This window comes from Quercus lobata, chromosome 5, assembly GCF_001633185.2.
Source record: "Quercus lobata isolate SW786 chromosome 5, ValleyOak3.0 Primary Assembly, whole genome shotgun sequence".
Taxonomy (NCBI): domain Eukaryota; kingdom Viridiplantae; phylum Streptophyta; class Magnoliopsida; order Fagales; family Fagaceae; genus Quercus; species Quercus lobata.
In genome coordinates this window covers 5,097,943-5,120,909 of record NC_044908.1, presented here as the reverse complement: position 1 = coordinate 5,120,909, position 22,967 = coordinate 5,097,943, and the positions used below count along the sequence as shown (strand labels likewise).

General features: G+C 37.1%; 1 protein-coding gene across 1 annotated transcript; it reads left to right on the top strand.

The window, feature by feature from the left end:
- The first annotated feature begins 5,042 nt into the window (after positions 1-5,042).
- On the top strand, positions 5,043-18,315 carry LOC115989843 (probable disease resistance protein RF9). The gene is made up of 6 exons (XM_031113722.1): positions 5,043-6,093; positions 6,182-6,300; positions 6,541-6,737; positions 6,831-7,335; positions 7,493-7,552; positions 18,241-18,315. The coding sequence occupies exons 1-6, from the start codon at positions 5,043-5,045 to the stop codon at positions 18,313-18,315; spliced, it is 2,007 nt and encodes a 668-aa protein (XP_030969582.1).
- Positions 18,316-22,967: the final 4,652 nt, after the last annotated feature.

The following is a 22,967-nucleotide window of genomic DNA, read 5'->3' as shown; positions in this document are numbered from 1 at the left end:
TGAGGTCAAAAACTTCAAGAAACAACATTTTCATAGTTTTACATCAAACCCGAGCTTTTTGGAGATTTTTAACAACTTTGACCAAGTTTGACCCGAAGTCGATCATGGGTGGGCCCAAATACCCTAATTTTGATCTAGTTGTCAGAATTGGTTGAAACCAATGCCATTGCAAATATTATCAAATTCTCATTCCAACTACTATTCATGGGTCAAAATCGGAATTAGAATGGTTGAGATATCAAGAAAACTAGGATGACGTACCGATTAATGCACCACTGACTTCCGAGAGCCATAACTTTTGATTCGATTGTTAGATTTTCAGGATCCATACCTTTTCGGAAATAGGAAGACAAGATCTTTCCAAGGGTGTCAAGATCAACCCAATTTCAGGCCTTTTGAAGCCAGCAGCCCTACAAGGGCCATCGCCTCGAAGCACGTGCCATGGCTATAAATAGCCCAAAGCACCCTTCAGACCGAAGGTAGACCACATTTTCTGAGTTTTTCTCTCTAGCATGTATTTTTATACATGTTTTTCTCTCTTCCAAACTCAAAAAACAAAGAAAAAAACACCCAAAAAACACATCCAAGCTTTTTGATTCTTCTCCCTTCACCAAAAACACAATGTATTGTCCTCATATCCAATCTTTCTTTCCTTGGTTCTACACTTTGGATTTGGGGTTTAGGGGTGTTTGTAGCTTTTCTAGCTATCATCCACTGCCCTAACGTTCTAAATCTTTTTCTAGTATTTGTCTTGCTATTTTTACTTGAATAACATGATTTATTGGTTTCTTTAGCATGTTTCTTGCTTTATTTGTGTTTCTAGCTTAAGTCTCTTTGTTTTATGCCTTATGCCCTATTTCATGATTTGATCTACATCTTTACATGTCTATATGTTTGGATTCATGTTCTACCATGTCTATGTGCTAAGTTTCTACATGTTTACATGCCTATGTGTCTAGAACTATGTTTCCACATGCTTGTGTGCTTGGATCTATGCTCTCTACATGCTTTATGCTATTTTCCATGTGCTTGTGTGATCTATGCCATGTTCGTGTGCCTAGACCTAAGCTATGTTTGTTATGCAGTGTGCTATTGTAGCCCTTTTGTCACTTTGCCTTTTTTTCTTATGTTTTGGCCTAATGGTTAGGACCCAATCTATACCCTATGGTCTTTGTCACCGTCCACTGAGGCCCATATCAAAGGGTTTGGATCATCCCCATTTTGCATGTCTAGGCTCTCTTGTTCTAGGCTTTGCCACGTTTAACATCCTCCGCGGGCTTGATCTTGTTTGGTTACATCCGACACCCATAAGGCCTTGTTTGGGTGTAACCACTTGGGTTTAACACCCTCTATGATGTCGGTTGCTTCATGCATACCTTTCCCTTTTTCCGTTCTATGTGATGATATGCTTACCATGCTTGTTTATGTGATTTGTTGGCTTTATATGCATCTTTACACACTTGCTTACATGTCCATGCATGAGTCTTGCCTACTAGTTTGTTGCCCATGCTTCAACACAATGAAGCTATGGACATTCGATCCAAACCTACATTTGTCCCTTGCGGACACCACCTTTTGTTTGCATTCTTGCACGTTCGCCTGATTGTCTTCTTGCTTTCTCATTTGTTTGTGTATCCTGCTTGTCTTATCTCCTGCCACATGCTATGTTTGCTATGTCTATCATGCTTATCTGCTTTATGCCTCATTCATATGCACTTTGCATCTTTCCCTTCCTTTGCTTGTTTGCTGGTTTCTTGTATTTGCCTTTTGCATGTACACACATGGAGCAGGGATGCTTAGAGCTAGGGCATAGTCTCCTAAGCACAAGCAAAAATGGCACAGATATAAGCATGTGGTTGAGCACAACAGCAATGTTAAGTAAATTTAGGAGTTTAGCCTTTCCCTTTGGTTATGTACTCTTTTCAACCCCTTCTTTCCTCCTCCCTTTCTCTCTTAGATGGGTTGTATTAGGTATATCACATCATGTACCATTCGTCGTCATCTCTACAGTTCGGCGACCCCTATTTATTTTCCTGCACTTACATTTTGGGCCATACTTTAGGGATGTAGACATTTACTTTCCTACTCTGTGTGCTTGCATTGTACGGGATGTATATATATATACTTGCTCACCCCTTTTGATGTGATTGTCATAGTTTGTGTCACCTAAGGCAAGTGATGCATAATTTTCGCTACGAAAGTAAGGTGACATGTTGCTGGATTTTCACCGTGGAAATCTGGCACTTTGTTTGAATGCCTTAGGAAAGCATAGATTGGGACCACGCCCCTTCAAATGCCAAACTTGAAAGCCCCCATGCATGCAAAGGCCCGAATCTCAATGCCAAAATCATGTTTTTACTGCCAATTTCCAAAAATTAAGGTTTATCAAAACAAAGGACTGTTTTTGGACAGACATTTTGGGGTGCCTAGCACCTTCTCCACACCTAACCAAACTTCCGGACCTAAGAATCAAGATTTTTGGCCATCCACATTAGATCAGGAAATATGCCCTTTTTCTTAACCTAAGATTGGTAATAAAATCAACAAGAAACAAAGTGACCAATCATACCTTAGAAAAACCCAATGATTGGTGGTGACTCCACTTACCTTTGGTAACCACCTATAATTTGGCCCAGATTCCCGCCATAATGTTGAAGGTAGACCTACTTTCCTCCACCGAGGGAGAGAGCACCCAAAGCTCCGTGTGAACAACACCATCATCAAGAGGGGCCTCTAATGGGCCCCACGCGTGCGGGAGCTGTCGCCACGATGGGTGGTCGAACGAAGGCCCATGACTATGGCGGCATCGGTTTTTCTGCCCCGTATTTTCGAGGCTAGGCGTCAACACTTACCTACACTCTTTACACGTTTATCTTAATTTTCATCATACTCTTCCCTCTCTAATTCCATATCCATTGAGAGGGTCTTAGCCTAAACATATACCGCACCCATTCTAAGTGTTGTGAGTTGTTTTAGAGCTCTTGGGAAGCATTGGGACATGCCATTTTATATGTTGTAAGCAATTGGTGTTAATTATGGGATCTAGAAAGCTAGTGAAGACAAGGCTCGGTGAAGCCCATTGGTATCTGGGACTTGAAGGGTCTATGTATAGAGGGTAGATTAGGCTTGGAGAGTCTATTTTGTAATGCTTGTACTCTAGCTTATTCATTAGTGGATTGATTTGACTTGGACGGTCGCGGAGAGGTTTTTACGTTGAGTATTTTAGTTTTCCTCTTCGATTACACATCATCGTGTTATCTTGTATTTGCATCATTCTTCCCTTACTCCTTGTGCTTTTATGTAATTACTTATTATGTATGTCCATGCATTAGGAAGTAGTCCGGTTTAATAACTTTAATTGTGCATTGATTACTCTAAATCTGCATCTAGTAGAGTAGATTAAAAGCAATTGAGCCATAATTTAAAAATTGGGGGTCTTAATTAGCTCTAGTAGTTTACTATCGAGGGTTTAGATTCTTTTCTTCTTCATTTAGTAATTAATGATGCTTTCAAACCACTCAATGGCCGATTTCTTTTTATTGAAGGCTTGAAGCCAAGTCTGTAAATTGGATAATAGCTTTGTTTTAAGTACTACTTGCTTCACAGATCACTTTTGAACCATGTAGAGGTCTTTTTTCTTTTTACATTAAACCAACTGTTCAACTCCAATGAGTTCCGCATAGCTTTTCTTCACATACCAACAAAAGAGAGCACCCATGGCCTTCTCAATTTCAATTGTAATTTCAATGCGTTTTCTTGCTTTTATCCTCATAGTCATTGTGCCTGTGTACCTCATTATCAGATGGCTTGGACAGGTGAAGGACATTTTTGAGCAGGTTCAACGGGATTTCAAGATCTTGGAAGCTATCATGAAAGATATAGAAGAGGTTGCAGAATCAGCAAAAAAAATAGATGAGAAACCCAATCAACTTAGGGATTCTCAACTAAAACCAGGAGCCACTGTACAACTATCTGATGCCGAGAGAGGCTGGTTTGAGGCAACCAAAACCCTGGTTGGCACGGTAAAGGATTGCAGTGAATCCTATCGGAGACTACATGAAATAAAATATTTTCTGGAATTGTTTTACTCTGGTTTTACTGGTTTCAAAAAAATTTATGACCTCAAGGCTGACTTGGGTTCGTGCAATTCTCTGATAAATGACCAACTTTGGAAGAAGACAAAAATCTGCAAATCAGTAGAGCAGTCAAGGTCAATTGTTAGAAGCCTGAAAGACAGACCAATAGAGGAGGATAAATCTTCCATTTATAAACGAGCAAAAGAAACTGTCTTTATTGAAAAGAAATTCAAAAGCCTGATGGATAATATTAATCCAAATTTAGTGCCGGAAACACAAAAGGAAATAAAGTACTCAATCCAGTTACCACTGCATCTACTGAGTGCTTTCCTGCGAGATTTGGAAAGGCATACATTGGAAAGCGAAACAGAAAAGGCCTGGGTGAAAGAAGCAGAGGAGGTCATCTGCAAACTACAACAGCAGATCGACCGCAAAACTACAACATTAGGTAATTGGATGATGGCAAAGGATCTCCCGAAAAGCTTTGAGAAGATCGAAAGACTGCTCTGGTTCCTCTTTTCAAAGAAGTATGAGCTTGATTTCACCTTTATCCGAAGAGTTCCATCAAAATCTGTTGATCGGACCCCACATCAGAAAACTCAGGCCAAAATCGATGACAAGGAAATTTTAGAAGTTCTAGACAAGTTTCACAAGCAGCTAAGTCAAGAACAACCCAAGGTAGCTTTTCGACTCAATGAGCTACCAGACTATTTCGAAAAAAGTGCACGAACTTCTCAAAGATGCAAACCCAGTTTGAAGGCATGGAAAATTCAAGAATGGCTTGGAAGGATCAAATGAAAATCATTGTTAAAGATGCAATTTGGTCTTTGTCTTCCTCCCAACCACAAAGCAGCAAAAGCCAAAAGGAGACAGATCCTTGGCTAAAGTTCTCTGCCGGAAACTGCAAGATTGAAGAAAGCTCTCGATTTGCTTGCCATAAGCATAAAGATATTTCACATTGAACTAATGAGGAAGACAAACTGGGTGGTCAGCTTGGAAGAAGACATACATGAAATTGTCTCACAACTAACCACCAACAGTGCTGAGAATTTCTCCACTCTCACCAGTGTGGGGATGAAGGGCATCACCAACAGTTTTGAGAATTTCTCCACTCTTTCCATTGTGGGGATGGAGGGCATCGGTAAGACAACTCTCGCCAAGATGGTGTTTAATAATAGAGCTATTCAGAAGCATTTCGTTCACAGATACTGGGTATCTCTACCAGATATAACAGATGATAAGACCGAACTCTTGAAAAAATTAGGAAAAGAGGTGCTGCCAGCTAATGAGAAAGAGAAGGAAAAAGATTACTCTTACAAGGTGGTGAATGATTTTTTGAAAACTAGGAAGTACCTTCTAGTTCTTGACAAAAGTCCCAACAAGGAAACCTGGGATACTCTAAAAGAAGCATTCCTAGATAACGGAAAAGGGAGCAGAATTTTGCTCACCACACGGGACAAGAGTGTAGCTTCACATGCTGGCACAAGTTGCAAACCGTACCATATTAGACTACGAACTAATGGTGAGAGCCGGGCTTTGTTTGGGCAGATGGTGCACTGTATGGATGAACCTTCTCATCCTAATCATGAAACCTCTTCAGAATTGAAAAATCTTGTCAAAAAAGTTGTAAGAAGATGTGGGGGCTTGCCACTTTCCATCTTAAATCATGGCTATCTATTGTCCGGGAAAGAAGTGACCACTGATGACTTGTCAAGGGTGCTTGAGCATGTCAATCCTTACCAAAGACCATGTTCAGAAAATTTGGAAAAAAACAAAAAAGACTTGCATCCGTATTTAAGTCAATGTCTTTCTTACTTTGTGAAATTTCCGAAAGACACAGAAATTTCTTCAAGAAGATTAGCAGCTTTGTGGGTTGCAGAAGGGCTCGTAGAAGTGAGTGATAATAAGCCTCTTAAATCTTTTGCAGAGAATTATTTGTTAGAGTTGATAAGCCATAACTTGTTACAGATACTGGAGAGAAAGATGAACGGGAATGCTAGGACATGTGTCTTACCTTGTACTCTCAGAGAAATCTGGTTGCGAGAGTATCCAAGTTCTTGCTTAAATGAGCAAGTAATAATTTATTTTTATGAAAATGATGTCAGATCTTGTCAAGGCTTTGGTGGTAGCAATTATTCACCGAATATATCACAAAGCTCCAAAAATCCCCAGTCCATGGTCTGTTTTGATACTAGAGAAGGAGATAAATCTGGAGAAGAAATTGGTAACTACCTTAAGAAAGGCATTTCAAGAGGGCACCTCTTACAGTTGAAGGTGCTTGATCTAGAACAAGCGTTCAAACCTCAGTTGATCTAGAAAATTAAAACAATTAACGTATCTGGGGTTAAGGTGGACTTACCTTGAGAGTCTCCCGGAATCAATTGGCAACTTAGTGAACCTTGAAATATTGGTTGTGAAGCATACTTATATTCGCATACTCCCTAGTTCAATATGGAAACTGCAGAAACTTCAAAACCTGTATTTGAGCGATTTTTGTCGGAGCAAAATTGATCATCAACCTGAAAAGAAATATCATCAACCCAATAGGAAATTTCTGCAAAATCTTCAAATTTTGCGAAGTGGATTTGTAGATGAAGACAATCCTCTGAAGGATGCCTTCAATATGATGACAAACCTTCAGATATTAGATCTGGCGTTCCAGTTGGAGTAGTCACAGCAAAAAGCATTGGCAGATAGTCTTGTGGAACTAAAGAAACTTCAAGAATTGACGTTAAAATCAATCAATGAAATCAGTCAACCTCAAGATCTCTATGTAGATCACTTGTCAGGCCTCAAATATCTCTCATCCCTATCTCTGTTTGGAAAATTGAATGATCCATCCACCATCATAAACACTACTGCACTCCCCCAAAGCCTGACTGATCTTACTTTATCAGCCTCTGGCCTTTCAGATGATCCAATGCCACAGTTAGAGAAGCTTCACAAACTTGAGTGCCTTACTTTCTACTCTGCTTCTTATACTGGGAAAAGCATGTTTTGCTCTAAGGGAGGCTTCCCTCAGCTTCAAGTTCTGAAATTCATAATGCTTCAGGAATTGGAAGAATGGCATGTGGAGGAACAAGCAATGCCGACCCTCAAGAAGTTGGAGTTCCGATCTTGCAAGAAATTGAAGGTCCCCTCCGGGTTGATCCATCTCAAGACCCTTCGTGAATTGAAGTTAAAAATGATGCCACTTAATTTCACAAGGCAAGTGGAAAAACGCAAGGAGCAAACCTGGGAACATATTTCTGTCTTTCCGGTCTTAATTATTGATTTGCAGTAGTCAATGCTGAATGGAACTCAAGCTCCTGTCTATGTTATTGAGGTTGTCTTTCTTTTTACATCTCTGTTCCTTTTGATTATTCAGCTCTTTAAACAAGTCATTATGATTTTGACATTGCAATTTGTATCTACAGATTGTCCTTCCTTTCATGTCTCAAGCAACTGTTAGGGTCTCCATGAATGAGGGTACTAAGGTATTTGACCAATAAATGGCATATGCTTGCAATGCAAATGACTGGAATAAAATTGCAAGCTTAGCTGCAAAAAAGTGCTACTCTATGTCTGTGTGGTTTTTTTTTTTTTTTTGGTTGGTTCTAAGGCATTTGATCAATAATATGTAGCTCATATCCATGACCATAAAAAAATAGTCATTCCTTACTATGCAGATGACCGCAATAAATTGGGGGTGCCATATTTTTTCTTCCAGAATATATATATATATATATATATATATATTTGTTAGTGATTATTGTTCTCTAGTAGCTATCATTGAATAATTATCCAATTTGTTGTGCATTGTCCTTTGCCCTTGGTAAGACAAGTAGCTACCACATTTTTTGAGTCACTAGTTGCTAATGTGTGCAATGCATTAGAGAGTTAAAGAAAAAATACAAATATTTAATAGCTAATGGAGGAAATTCAGATTTATTGTTTTAATGCTAGAACCAACGACTTTGTAGTTCTTCACCATTCCCATAGCCAACCAAATGCATAACAGAAAGGTTAACATAAGTATGTGTCCAGCAGCCGTTTTTCAGCTTAAATTATCAAAATCAAACCATTATACATATTTCAATTGCATTTTCATAGTCATAGTCTAATAATCTATGTATAAAAGAAGGAGAAGGGGGGGGGGGGGGTAGGGTTTGAGGGCGCTGTTGTGAATTTATTCATTTCATAACAACTGGAAAATAGAAAGCTAACGTCAAGCACTAACAAAATTGTAAGGTTGAATTTAATCAACCATGTGTTGGCTTTATTCCATGACAAATTTGCTTGTAATACAGCACTTAGAAACCTTGTATTTAGGTGGGAATCATGTAAGGGTAGTGTGTGAGAGAGTGTGAAGAAATGCTCAAGACAGTGCAGTGAAGCAGAGACTCGCGGCTAGGACTCGCGGGTGGCTCGCGGCTTGCAAGCCGCCAAAAGTTGCTCACGTGCAGAGCATGCAGGGGAGCTGAACAGTCACGCCACCTGGAGCACTACACGACAAAAATCCAGACTGGCCATTAAGTTAGCTCGCGACTTGAACTCGCGACTCAGTCAAGTCGCGAGGTCAAGTCGCCAGCCAGCCCTGTTTTTGGAAAAACTGACTCTTCGTATTCCATTCACACACCAGTATAAATACCCCTTATTCCCACAACATATGTGTGGCTATTCAGAGAGAAAAACCCTAAGAGAGGTTTCTTCAAAACACCCACCCAATTAGAGAGAGCTTGTAGTCTCTTCTCATTCCCTCTCTCATTGTCATACCTATTGAGAGGAGATTTCTATCCAAACACTACCCACACCCATTTAGAGTGTTGAGTGTTTTTGGAGTTTTGGGAAGCATTGGAAGATGCCAAGGATGGCGGATGCTATGGTCTAGTAGCGGAATCCGGTAAGCTAGAAAAGAAAAAGGTTCGGCGCAACCTCGTTGGAGCAAGAAGCTTGGAGGGCTTAGGTACATCGGGTAGATTAGGCTTGGAGGGTCTATTGCTGTTCATGTATCCCAACTACATTTTCTAGTGGATTATTGACCGCTTGGAGGGCGGCGGAGAGGTTTTTCGCCGAGGGCTTCGGTTTCCTCTTCGATAACACATCGCGTGTTGTCTTTGTGTTTGCATCTTCCTTCCTCTCTATCTTTGCCTTTTTATTATCTGCTGTGGATTTTATTCTGTTATGGCTTAGATAGTATTTAATCAATTTCGTATGATAGCATATGTTAAGTTTCCGCACACTAGTTGTTTGACATATTGCTTGAATTGATTAAGTTGTAATTTGGGGGTCTAAACGTTCAAAGGTGTTTTTACACGTTTTTGAACTTTCATAAATGCCATCCAAATTTTAATACAAGTTTAATTGTTTTTCAGTATAAATTATCAAATCCACCAATGTATCAATACTCTTCCACCAATTTATTAATACTCTTATGACATTCTCGCACTTAACTCCAGTAAAAAATGACTTCAACTAACGATGGAGACCATTTTTTTTTTTTAATCTTATGCTTGCAAATACTTATATTGAATGCTTATAAATAAAAAATATACACTGTATGAGACCATGAATTTTCTCCATCCACCATGAAAGTTTCCTAAAAATCCTAAAAATCTCACAAAAACATAGCATTAAGGAATACTCAAAATCTGTGAAGCAAAAGATGAACTATATCAATAGATATAACAACATCGTATTGCAATAGAAGTGCCACAATTGGAACTTCAATTTTAGTAGTCTATTCATTTGGCTTCCTATTGTCCTAAGTTTCAACCACAGCAAGTTCATCATTGTGTACTTCAATCAAATCACCAAAGTGCAAAAGTACCCTTTGTCTTTCCTATATATTATTTAGAATTGAAAAACAAATTCAATCCAATAGTTTGTAGATATTAGATAGTAAGATTTTCTTTTTAGGCCAAATTAAAAGTGACAAATTGGACTTAAATATGTGGTCATCTTTCGCCATATTTATTTATGAAATAATCTTTTTTTATTTTTAACTAATAAATTGAACCATGAATACCTCAGTTGAAAACGTCTGAAGTTCCCATTTATCTGCAAAGCTCTTAGTAGTCCTTCATCACACGCCTTGCAAGCAGCAGCAATTGCTAAATTTACATCTTTAATGTCACCTTTAGCAACATGTGCACTCACGTTGATTGAATTGGTTTTGATTGGAAAGTTTTTTATATTATTAATCTGCATTGATTGAATTGATTTTGATTGGAAAGTTTTTTATATTATTAATCTACATTGATTGAATTGATTTTGATTGGAAAGTCTTTTACCTTCCACCCATCCTTATGGAAGGAAGAAGTACCTGTTGAGTGAGAATTCATTGGCGCTACCGATATGCACATGATGATGGGAAGTTTAACAGGGAAGTTTATCTGAGGCTGTGAAAGTCCAAATAGCATGTAAAACACTAATGAACATTTAAACCCCCAAATACAAGATTACCAATACAAGCTTATAATCAAACAATAAATGTGTGGAAAATGAAATATAAGCTATAACCGAAACGGTAACACACTCTAAACCATAATTAATAACCAACGCAGTAGTAATTAAAAGGTAAAGAGAAAGGGAAGAAAAATATAAGCACAAAGATAACATGGCAATATGTTATCAAAGAGGAAACTGAATTACTCGGCAAAAAACCTCTCCGCCGTCCTCCAAACGGTCAATAATCACTACAACAAAATGTATTTTTAGTGATGAAAAAATTTGTCACTAAAAGTCCAGTTTTTGGTCACTAAGAACCTTTAGTGACGAAATTGGACTTTTAGTGACCAAATTCGTTTCGTCAGTGCAGCCCCGTCACTAAAAGTCCTGGCGACGAAAAATTTCGTCACTAAAAGTCCTATTTATTTAAAAAAGAAAAAAACTTTTAGCGACGAAAACGTTTCATCGCTAAATGTTTTCCTCGCTTAAAACAGTATTTAGTGACGAAAATATTTCGTCACTAAAACAATTCCATTTTATTAAATCATATTTAGTGACGAAAAAATTCGTCACTAAAACTATTTTTAAGAAAATCCAAGCACATATAGCGACAAAAATTTTCGTCACTAAAACCATTTCTTAGAAAATTTAGTGACGAAATATTTCGTCACGTGAGAAAAAATTCATCACTAAAACTTATTTTCTGTTTTTATTATTTTCATGGCATTGATATTAACCTGTACCCTGTCATTACATTATTAAAACCTCACATTTGATTAACACATTTATTTCAGCAACACATTTATAAAAAATTGATCCATACATTCCACAAGTTAAAATTAAAACAAGTATCTAATTCAAACTCCTACCATACAATAATTGTTTGCAACACATACAATAACTTAAGATGTTTTATAACAATACAAAAAATGTTGCATAATATAATTAGAGCCAGCGGAAGATATCCTCATATGTCTTCAAATAATGCCAAAAGTCAATCCTCTAAAGCCACCAATAAGAATCTGCACAAATATAAAAACACTAGTACATTAAAATCATCAAGTGTAATATAATGCAATTAGTTTCAAAGCCTTCATTATCTCAAAACAATATGCCCAAACAAAATATAAACATCATGCCATAGGATCTTATTCAATAGAGCTATGACCAAGTAATGTTCATGTCCTAGTAATACATATCACATATCATGCAAGGCTGAGCCACGATTTTTGGCGTAATAATACATAGAGAGGGCTGGTGGCAAAAGGTCACAAGCATTAAAAATCATATGCATATTGCATAGTTAATTGTCAATTCTGGCTCCCAAAACCTACAGTTCATTGCAGCACATAGAAGCAGGGGTCAGCCATGATTTGTGGAGCTATGTCCTTCAATGTCGAGTTGGTTTGGAATAGCAATCACATCATAGAAATGTATTTGAGCACTAATATGATAACTACAGCATCAAAGGAACCCATGTTTTGATAAATGCTATGCACCTATCAAAAAAAAAATGTTTTGATGAATGCTTTGCAATTGGCCATATTATCTTCTAAGTTGGCCCACTCAACTAACTAAATCAATGTAGCATATTGCTAAACCATAGCATTTGGGCATGTACATATAGACATATATGGGAAGTATATAGAGTAAGATATCAAAGGAATTTTAGAAGGAAACTTTTTGCTTCTTTTGTGACCCTAACTTAAATCTCTGTCAAAGCATACGAATATGTAAGATTGGTTCATTGTAAATCTTTTCCTTGTTAGGGATCTCATATATATTGTAGTACTCAAGTCTCAAATTCATTAAGCACAATGCATCTCTTCAAATACAAAAGTTTTGAATCTTAATACGTTTTGTAAACACTGATTTTTTATTTACTTTGCATGGTTGAAAGGTCATAGCGGTGAGTGAGGGAAGCATGAAGAATGTGTCCTGTGAAATTTTGTAAAAAGTAGACCTTTACATCTTGCTTCTAGTTGAATATACTTTGAATAGATTCTAGTATATGTGTCCTGTTCTGTTGACTTGTTAAGTGCTCAGCAGCCCAATATTAGTGGGTTCTATAAGTCCTTTGCATTATGCCATGTGTTGATACTTCTACCACTTATTGTCCTTCTGAGTCACAATTCTACACTACATGTGTTCAAACCAACTTGGATCATAAGTTTATATGTGCCAATTTAGTTGACAATTAGTTCTAGACAAATATAAAAACACTACTACATTATAAATTTTCAAGTGTAATATAATACAATTAGTTTCAAATGATACATAAAAAATGAAGCGTTTTAAATTAAAGATAAAGTAATAACCAATAAGTGATTTAACTTGAAGATGAACCACCCACATAGGTATAAGTGTCATCATAACCCTTACTCAAAAAATTAAGAATAATCTTTTGGACCTCTTCTTGCTTAGCTCGCGCTTCTATCACATTCATGAATGCATAATGCTTACAAGTATTGAAATCGAATAAAGTAATATTCATCATATCTAATTAACAATATTCATTCACATTTGCAAGAATTGAAAAACACTCCCAATATGTATTTAAACCACCTTATAACAACATGCAAGCCACCTACTTGCTCCAACACAACAACTCACCACAAAACCAATCACAAACATCACAACTATAATACTTACAAGTATTGAAACCAAATAAAATACTATTCATCACATCTAATCAACAATATTCATTCACATTTGCAAGATTTGAAAAACACTCTCAATATGTATTTAAACCATCTTATAACACCATGCAAGTCACCCGCTTGCTCCAACACAACAACCCACCACAAAATCAATCACAAACATTACAAGTATAGGGTTTTATAGGTATTTAAACAGAGTTTACTTACTATGATCAAGCTAAGAGTACAAGTCTGATTTGTTGGCTAAACTTTAGTCTTTAACTTTCACAGATCTAAACCTCTTTCAATTCCCCCACAGCAACCCAAACAATCACTAACCTTGTCATCACATTCAACCAAAAACCTTGTCACCAATACTAAAAATAAAAAGCCTTTACAAACTATATGCAAAGAAAATTCAATTGATGGGTCTCCTATTCACCAAACCCATATAGCCAACAATACTAATAATATCAACAAAGTGCGCAGAGAGATAAACTCCAAAAACAATTTAATTATGTCACTATGTCCTTTCCTAAAGTATTAAGCATTAATTTGACTTACAAAAGGTTCCTATCAGAAAGGCATTTCCTGTAAAATGAAAAAAAGAAGAAGAAATCAGTCAGTACAGCTCAAACATTAAAAAAAATTCAACATGCATATCGCCGAAGCAAGTGCCGAACACGATTTACTAATGAATTCTTATTTACAAAAAAATAAAGATGATCATAGCCATTCGAATAGTCTCTGTTTGGCTACTCATTAAATGCATTTAAATGAAAAAAAAAAAAAACTGAAATAAAAATAAACAAACGAAACAATACCAAAAATAGAAACTCAACCTTTGTTTTAAACCAAGTAGCCATGTAATGAGTATAAACCAAGTAGCCATATAATGAGTAACTGGTATTTCTTTTCTTGGGAGCAACCAACTAGAGCATATATAAGGCAAAATTTCATCTCTCTCTTTTCCTTTCCAGCATTTAATTGATCAAACAGTTGGTGAGCACAAAAAAACATTGCAGACGCATAAATTTCAAATATCAAGGCAAATATGTATCCCAACTGATTGCTCAGTTGGGGTAACCAACACATCAAAAATCACATAAAAGTAGCAGTAAAAGCAACAAACAAACTACTAAAAGAAACCCATAAATTTAGCATCTTTAACACTGTATAAGCAGTAGCAAGCTAACATTTCTTCAATAGCAAAACAGAAAATGGGCATAAAGCATGTGAATAATTACTCCCACAAAAAATCCCAACAGCCCAAATAAGAAAAACCCATTAAAATTAAAGCCTTTCACATTACAAATTCACAGTATTTACCAATGAAGCAGAGAAATGGGAAAAGGAGATGGAGATGGAGAAATAAGTAGAAAAAGAGTGAGTGACGTGCAATAAGCAGCGAAGATATGCTCAAATCAGCGATGGAATGCTCTCAAATCAGCGACGGAATGCTCATTAGTGACGGAATGCTCTCAAATCGACAACGGAATGCTCATCGGCGACGGAATGATCTGAAATCGGCAACGGTTGGGTTTTTTTTGGGTTACCGGCGACGGTTCTCTTCTCTTAACGATGACGGTTTGCTTCTCTTCTCTTAATGGCGACGAATGCTCATTGGTGACAGAATGCTCTCAATTCGGCGACGGAATGCTTGCCGGCGACAGAATCATTTGAAATCGGCGACGAAATGACCAAATCGATGACGGTTGATTTTTTTTGGGTTATCGGCGATGGTTCTCTTCTTATAATGGCGACGGATCTCTTCTCTTAATGGTGACGGATCTCTTCTCTTAACGGCGACGGATCTCTTCTTCTCTCGGTGACGGTCCACTTATCGGTGACGGTTGGCTTCGGCGTCGAAAGGCTTCGACACCGGTTGGCTTTGGTGGCACTTGCTTCGTTGCCGGTTGGCTTCTTCAGGTGACGATGAAGACACACTGTGCTATTTGTGTCCGGTGTTCAAAATTTAGGAGTGAAATGAAATGAGGGGTATGTGAACTAAAAGGATATTTATATAGAGGTCTTTAGCGACGCAATATTTTCGTCGCTAATGCTCATTTCGTCGTCGCAAAAGGCATTTTTTATGTTTTTTAGTGACGAATGTCAGTTTCGTCACTAAAGAACCCAAGCTTTGTTAAAATTTAGATACGAAATTCATATTTTGTCACTAAAGCAAACTTTTAGTGACGAAATGTGATTTCGTCGCTAAAAACATATAAGTGAAAGACTATTATTAGTTTTAGTGACGAAATTCATATTTCGTCACTAAAATATACTTTTAGTGACGAAATGTGATTTCGTCGCAAAAAACATATAAGTGCAAAACTATTATTATTTTTAGTGACGACTATTTTTTGCCACTGTTGGTTTTTAGACCCCTTAAACAATTGATTAAACCTAGGTAATTAGCCAAGTTGTTACTTAGTCCAATTAAACAAGTCTAGGTTATCACAACAAAAGATCAAATCATGCATAGTAGCGGAAAATAAATAAGACAATGATATGATCACCCAGGAAAACCAAATCGGTAAAAAACTTGGGGAGGATTTAACCTAACTATCCTCAAGGTAAAAAGAAAATCCACTAGAAAGAATCGAAGTTCATACAATAAGACTTACAAGCCCCCACGCTCGACTTCTTATTGCTACCAACCAGTAGAACATACTGACACGACCACGTGCAAGCTTCGAATCCATGGACTCCTTCTTTCTTTAGCCTTTGCAAAACACAAACACCCCCGTTTGTGACTTTGAGACCTCACTCAAAGGTTTAGCAATACAAACTCTCCTGTTTGTGACTCCAAGACCACCTTTGAATGTTTAGATCATCAGTACCTTTGATGACTAGAGAAGGCAGCAACTTCTACAACATCGGATCTTGAGATTCTTCAAGGAATGATACCGGTAGAAGACATAAGAGAGCTTTTTAGGAACAAAACCCTAAATACAAAAGAGGCACACTCTTTTCTCTCTAAAAAGCCTCATAAAAACATGCTTAGGGTTTCCTTTATATACTGGGAGAAGTATATTAGAAACCCTAATCCTAAATGGGCTTGAACTGCTATTTGGGCTTAATTAAAATTTTGCAAATACGACTTTCGATCGGTCGAGCCTGTTCTTCGATCGATCGAACCAGGCAGAATATGAAATCTTCTTCCTGCAGCTTGTATGTTCTTGAATCTTGACTTGAATCACATTGAGCATTGTCTAATAAAACCTATAGACTCTAAGATCTATATCTAGACAAGTTTGTGTTTACGATTTGCCAATTGTTCTAAACATTTAGAACCTAACAGTCACTAATTCTTACTTATAGCGATGAAAGTATTTTTGTCACTAAAACTATCCACAGCAATACCTACAGTGACGAAATATTTCATCACTAAAAATTTCAACTTTTAGTGACGAAATATTTCGTCACTATAGATTAATTAAGCTGGCGCCAAAGTTTCCCTCTGCTGGCACTCATTTTTCAGATCACAATAGTGACGAAATTTATTTTTCATCGCTAAATGTTATAATTTTTTTTCATTATTAGTGACGAAATTCATATTTCGTCCCTAAAGTTGTATTTTTAGTGACAAAAAATATTTCCTCACTAATTTTCGTCACTAAAAATACATTATGTTGTAGTGAATCCACTAGAGAATAAAGTTGGAATACATGAATAACAAAATACCTTTCAAGCCTAATCTACCCAATGCACCTAAGCCCTCCAAGCTTATTGCTCCAATAGGGTTACGCCAAATCTTGTCTTCTCTAACTTATCAGATCTCGCAATAGCTCATTGCATCAACCAAAATGAATTGGTCCCTTCTGAACTACTTCCCAAGCACGAAAATACCTCCTTACTAATATGGGTATAGTGGGACAAGGATTTGGCTAAATGTACCTCTCAAGGATATGTCAATGGAGAGGGTGAAAGTAGAGGATTTTGGAGAATCAAAGGATGAAGATTGTGGATGAGTCAATCTTGTTTTTCTCTAGGGTTTCTCTTTCAAAATTCTCTCTCGAAACTCTCTACATTTTATGGGTATAAGGGTATTTATAGTAGGGTGTATGAGAAATGAGAAAAGTCATGTTTCAACCAAATAGGGCATTCTAGCGACTCAGCCTCACGACTAGAACGAGTCACGAGCTAACTATTTGGCCAGGCTGAAAGTTTTGTCCTGTAGTGCTCCAACTATCGTGACCCTTCAGCTCCCCCTACATGCTTCACATGTGTGCCATTTTGGCAACTTGCCAGTCGCGAGACTTCTTTGAATTACACATATCTTGACTTTTCTTCACACTCTTTCACACACTACCCTTACATAATTCTTACCTAAATACTGGGTATCTAAATGCTAAATTACAAGCAAATTTGGCATGGAATAAAGCTAACACATGATTGAATAAATTCAACCTTACAATCTCCCTCTTTGGCTATTCTGTGACAAAACTCTAAAACAGACTCTAAACTTAACATGTGAGTTGGGAACAATTGACAAAACTCACTCACACCTAACTCTAGAAACTACGAATCTCTTGAACGATACGAACAAGTATTTCCTGAAAACAACAACACAAGACAATCATTGTAAGCAGAAATCTTGAAATGCATATAGAGCAAGCACAATACGATCAAGTAGTGAAGATTAAAGCATTAAAGCATGACTTGACCAAACAGGAACAATCATTATAAATAGTGATTGCAATGATCATTCACACAAGGAATGAACATCCGGACATGCAAGCTAATAAGCTTAATGTAAAGTATCATTTGCATGTCCAACACTCAATCAATACAAAAACACAAGGTAATTGTATCAAGGATATAAAATCCAACAAGGGTACAAGAGTGAAGTACTAAAGAAAATACATAACATTAACTAAAAGCACTGAGCTACAAAGCAAAGGTACAAAAAAAAATATTGAATAGAAATTGAAATAATAAAACCAATGTACCAAAAGCTCTTAAAACAAAAGCATTGTAACCATCCAAGAGTTATAAAAACTTTGCGAAACATGAATGAACTTACACTAAGGAAATGTACAGTTGATAAATGTGTTGCTGACTTTGTGTCTTATTCTTGTTATTTGTCACAGATTGAACCCACTAAAGTTGAGGAAGCATTTCAGGATGAAAGTTGGGTTGAAGCTATGCATGATGAACTACTTTAGTTTCAGAGGAATGATGTCTATACTCTAGTACCTAGATCGGAGGGTGAGCATATCATCGGCACAAAGTGGATATTCCGCAATAAGACTGATGATGAGGGTAATGTGATCTACAACAAGGCTTGTCATGTAGCTCAAGGATATTCTCAAATGGAAGGGGTAGATTATGATGAGACATTTGCTCCAGTAGCCCGTAAGGAGTCCATCAGAGTTCTCTTAGCCCTAGCATGTCACTTGAAGTTCAAGCTTTACCAAATGGATGTAAAGACTGCTTTCTTGAATGGGTTCCTTAAAGAAGATGTCTATATGGCTCAACCAAAATGATTCATTGATCCACACTTTCTGGATCATGTGTTGTACCTCAAGAAGGCTCTTTATGGTTTGAAGCAAGCCCCTAGAGCTTGGTATGATCGGCTCACACAATACTTAGTGTTACATAGGTTCACAAGAGGAAAAATTAATCAAACTCTCTTCATCAAAAGGGAAGACAACGAGTTAATAGTTGCTCAAGTCTATGTTGATGATATCATCTCTGGGTTGACTAAGGATGAACTTGCTCATAGTTTCTCAAAACTCATGCAGAGTGAGTTCGAGATGAGCATGATTGGAGAGCTGACTCACTTCCTTGGCTTGCAAATTTGTCAGGGACATTCCTATCTCAATCTAAATATGCTAGAAATCTTGTGAAAATATCTAGTTTGGAATCTACTAGTTCTGTTAGAACCTCTATGAGCCTAAATGTTAAAATCACTATTAACTTGTTAAGAAAAAGTTTTGATTCATCTCTTTATAGAAGTATACTAGGTAGTCTTCTTTACCTTATTGCTAGTAGACTTGACATTAGTTACAGTGTAGGAGTGTGTGCTAGATATCAAGCTAATCCCAAAGAGTCACATATGATTGCTTTGAAAAGAATCATAAAGTATGTCAAAGCCACTGCCAGCTTTGGTGTGTGGTACAGCAAGGACACAAATGATGTCTTAGCTAGGTATTTTGTTGTTGACTAGGCTGGGAATGTTGATAATAGAAAGAGTACATTGGGGGGTTGTTTCTATGTGGGTAATAATCTTGTCTCCAAGATGAAAAAAAAGTAGAATTCCATTTCTTTATCTATTGCAAAAGCTGAGTACATCGCTACTGGTAGCTATTGCACCTAACTTCTATGGATGCAAAAACTCCTCCATGATTATAGTATTTGTCAAGAGCATCTTACCATCTATTGCATCTCTATGCACAACTAAGTAAGGGAGCTTCGTGGCTTATGTTTGTGATGAGTAAGGTTAAGTAATCTCTTGTGCTTAACACTCATATCACTCTTTTTGACAAGAAGGACTAGAAAATCCTAAGAGAAAGGCATATATAGCCATCTCACCACTATTGCTTGCCAATCATAAAATGACATTTGTATGCTTGGACATAGCAAAAGTAAAATGTCAAATGCTTAAGATCATTGGGTATTTCTTTTCTATCTCTTATGTGACCATGCATGATTTTCTTAAAAGAAAAATACGCAAAGAAAAATGAAAAGCAAAAAGAATCAAAATACTTTATACATGATTGCAAGCATGTATTCTAGGAGATGTGGGAGTCATAGGATGTACCTCAAAGGTGATAGTCTCCATTAAATAGTTATGATTGTGTGTGAATTAAAATGATTTTCTCATATCTCAAATCATCATAACATGTAGACATTTATGCAATCTTGAGATGTTTTTTTACACACAGCACACAATATTCTTTGCTACTTTTGATGCATGTGCAGGTACAATGTGATTTGGCCATCACAAGGAATACTTGTGTAAATGTATGCTCACTAAACTGTCTTAATTTTTTTTTTTGAAATATAAAATTTGTTATACGTGTTTAGAGTGTGTGTGTGTGTGTGTGTGTGTGTTTTGGATTTATGTGCTTAACATTTTTCTTATTGAGAGATAATTTTGAGAGCTTAAAATGTTGTTAGGATCATTAGTTGTATAGCATACTTGATTGCATTCATATCTATGTTTTTCTCTTCCTGAAAAATTGTTTTTAAGCAATCTCGACGTTGCTAGACACCTCTTGACAGCTAGGCTATCTATTGTGACCCTTCAGTTGCTTTTTGTTGCATTCTCGATAGCTTCTTGATAGCTACTTGATCCATCGATATACTTTCTAGTTGCTCGATAGCTTTTCAAAAGCTTCCTCGATCCATCGAGATTCCTTTACTATGGACAGCTCTTAATGGATCCTAGACAACTCTTCGATAGCTATTACACATGTTTTTAATCTCGACACATCTCAATTTGTCGAGATTTATGAAGTTTCTATATAAAGGATCTACGCAATCTCTCCCTCACTTTTCTTAATCTCTCTCGATCCTTTCAGACTTCTCACCTTCCCAAACACCTCTCACTCATAGGTATGATCTTCTTTTCATCATCTTATCATACATTTCGTGATTTTTTACCAAACTTTTGGGATTTTTGAAATTTTTTGGGACTTTTCAAAACTATTGAGGTTTTTGTGAAATTTTTGGGATGGGTTATGTTTAAATTGTTTTAAAACATCATGCATTGCATCACATTTGCATTATAACAATGTTTCATGCATTTAGATATGTGTTTACTTTGTTGCAATGCTGTGTGCTAGTAGGTTTGGATTGGGTTGAACCCATGATATTTTTAAGTTTGTATGTCACATGTTCATGCATACACACCTTTAATTTCTTTATATTCTTATATATTGCTATTGTTGGTACTTTTCTGATTGTCTCTTTCTCTCTCTTTCTTTTTCTTGTGTTAGTCTACTCTATGGCACCTAAACGCAAATCTACTCCATCTCAAAACCCTCTGCATTCTGGGGCATCTTCTTCTTTTCACCCTACACCTTCTTCTGTATGGTTCCATGATGATAAAACCCGAACGAACTTTTTCGGAGAACTTTTGTAGACGAGGCATTCAGTTGGAATGTTACGTCATTCTGTCGGACTTTTTCGACACTAACCTACCCACTGTCATTCATAGTATGGGTTGGGAGTCACTTTGTGACATCCCAGTCACTTGTCCCTCTATGATTATACAGGAGTTTTGCTCCAATATGCACAGAATCAATACTTCTGTACCTCATTTCTTCTCTCATGTTTAAGGTACGCGCATTGTAGTTACTCCGGATATTATATCCGAGGTACTACAAATTCCTAGGGTAGCACATCCTGACTACCCTGGTTGCGATCGTCTGCGGACTGTGGCCAAAGATGAACTCTCGTCTCGCTTCTATGAGACACCTTCTTCTTGGGGTGACCATCAAAACACTCCTTACTCAGGCTTTGCAAAAGGTCTGAGGTTCCTTAATATGGTGATGACATTTGTTCTTCATTATTTGTCTTACTATAACTTCATTACAGAGCCTCGTGCTCGATTTTTATTGTTCCTCTTAGAGGATATCTCTATCGACTTCCCTTCTCACTTTATTCTATCCATTATAGATATCTATAGGGATACGGCGACCCGTGATAAGCTCATTTTTCCTTTGGCTATCACCCGAGTACTTCGCCATTTTTCCGTCTCCTATCCCAAGTCTCCTCATTTTTATGTGATGGGTGCCATAGACGTTGCTATCATTAGACGGAACGGGGCACAGCTTAGACAGAGGTAGCCCTAAACAGAGACGGTAGCTCCTCTAGCTTCTACCGCTTCATCCACCTCTACTCCTTTATCTTCTGAGAGTGGGGTGACACTTGAGGCCATCATGGCATAGCTTGTGGGCATGGATGCTCACCTTGACACTCTCAGTGATGAGTTGTGTCTAGTGAACACCCATGTCGGTCATATCGCAAGACGACAAGCTATCATAGGTGGTTTCACTGTTGCTTCCTCTCCATCTCCACCAGCCTTTAAGGATGAGAGTGATGATGGCACGGGTAGTGAGGATGCTGATGAGGATGATGGTGCTAGCTCGCCTAATGATGATGAGATGTCTACTCGATGTACTTATCCTTTGTCACTTGTGACAAAAAGGGAGAGTAGTTTTGAGATGAAAGTAGTCATACTCATAAGGGGAGGGTTAGTATAGGAGATTTTGTGATAGGGGGAGTGTGTATATGAGGGATGTAATGAGATTTTTGTATCTTTTCTTTTCCTTTTATTTTAGATACATTATCTCTTGTATATTGGTCTTGTGACCACTTAGTGATAGCACACCTTTTACTTATGTTGATATATATATATATATATATTGAGGTTGTTATTACTTTCTTTCACCTATCTTTACATGTGTTGTTTCTTTTCTCCCTTTATGCATATGCTTCTTATATAATATATGCAATCTTATATTTTTGTTTTCACACTAAGATACCTTGATGAGTTTTGTTTAAAGTGTTTCAAAAATACAGGTTGTCAAAGTCTACTTGCCATAAACTCTCTTCTTGCAGAGTTTTTCAAGAGTTTGTGTTAGGATAGATTTTATTATATTCAACAAGTGAATATGAGCTGAATAATTCATGACTTCTTTCATATGTTCATTTGTTTGTTATGGTTTTGTCATGGATTGCCAATGTGGAAGATTGTTAGGATATATGTGATTTGATGTTAGGAACATATGTCAATTTAGAATTGGCTAATCTTTTGACATAATGCACTTTACTTGTAATTAGGTAAATCTAGGATGTGTTTAATGCA

Excerpts from the sequence above, each read along its gene's own strand:
- LOC115989843 (XM_031113722.1), top strand. The coding sequence starts at position 5,043 with ATGAGGAAGACAAACTGGGTGGTCAGCTTGGAAGAAGACATACATGAA. Across the intron at positions 7,336-7,492 it reads AACATATTTCTGTCTTTCCG|ATTGTCCTTCCTTTCATGTC; the intron begins GTCTTAATTATT and ends TTGTATCTACAG. Across the intron at positions 7,553-18,240 it reads CCATGAATGAGGGTACTAAG|ATTGAACCCACTAAAGTTGA; the intron begins GTATTTGACCAA and ends TATTTGTCACAG.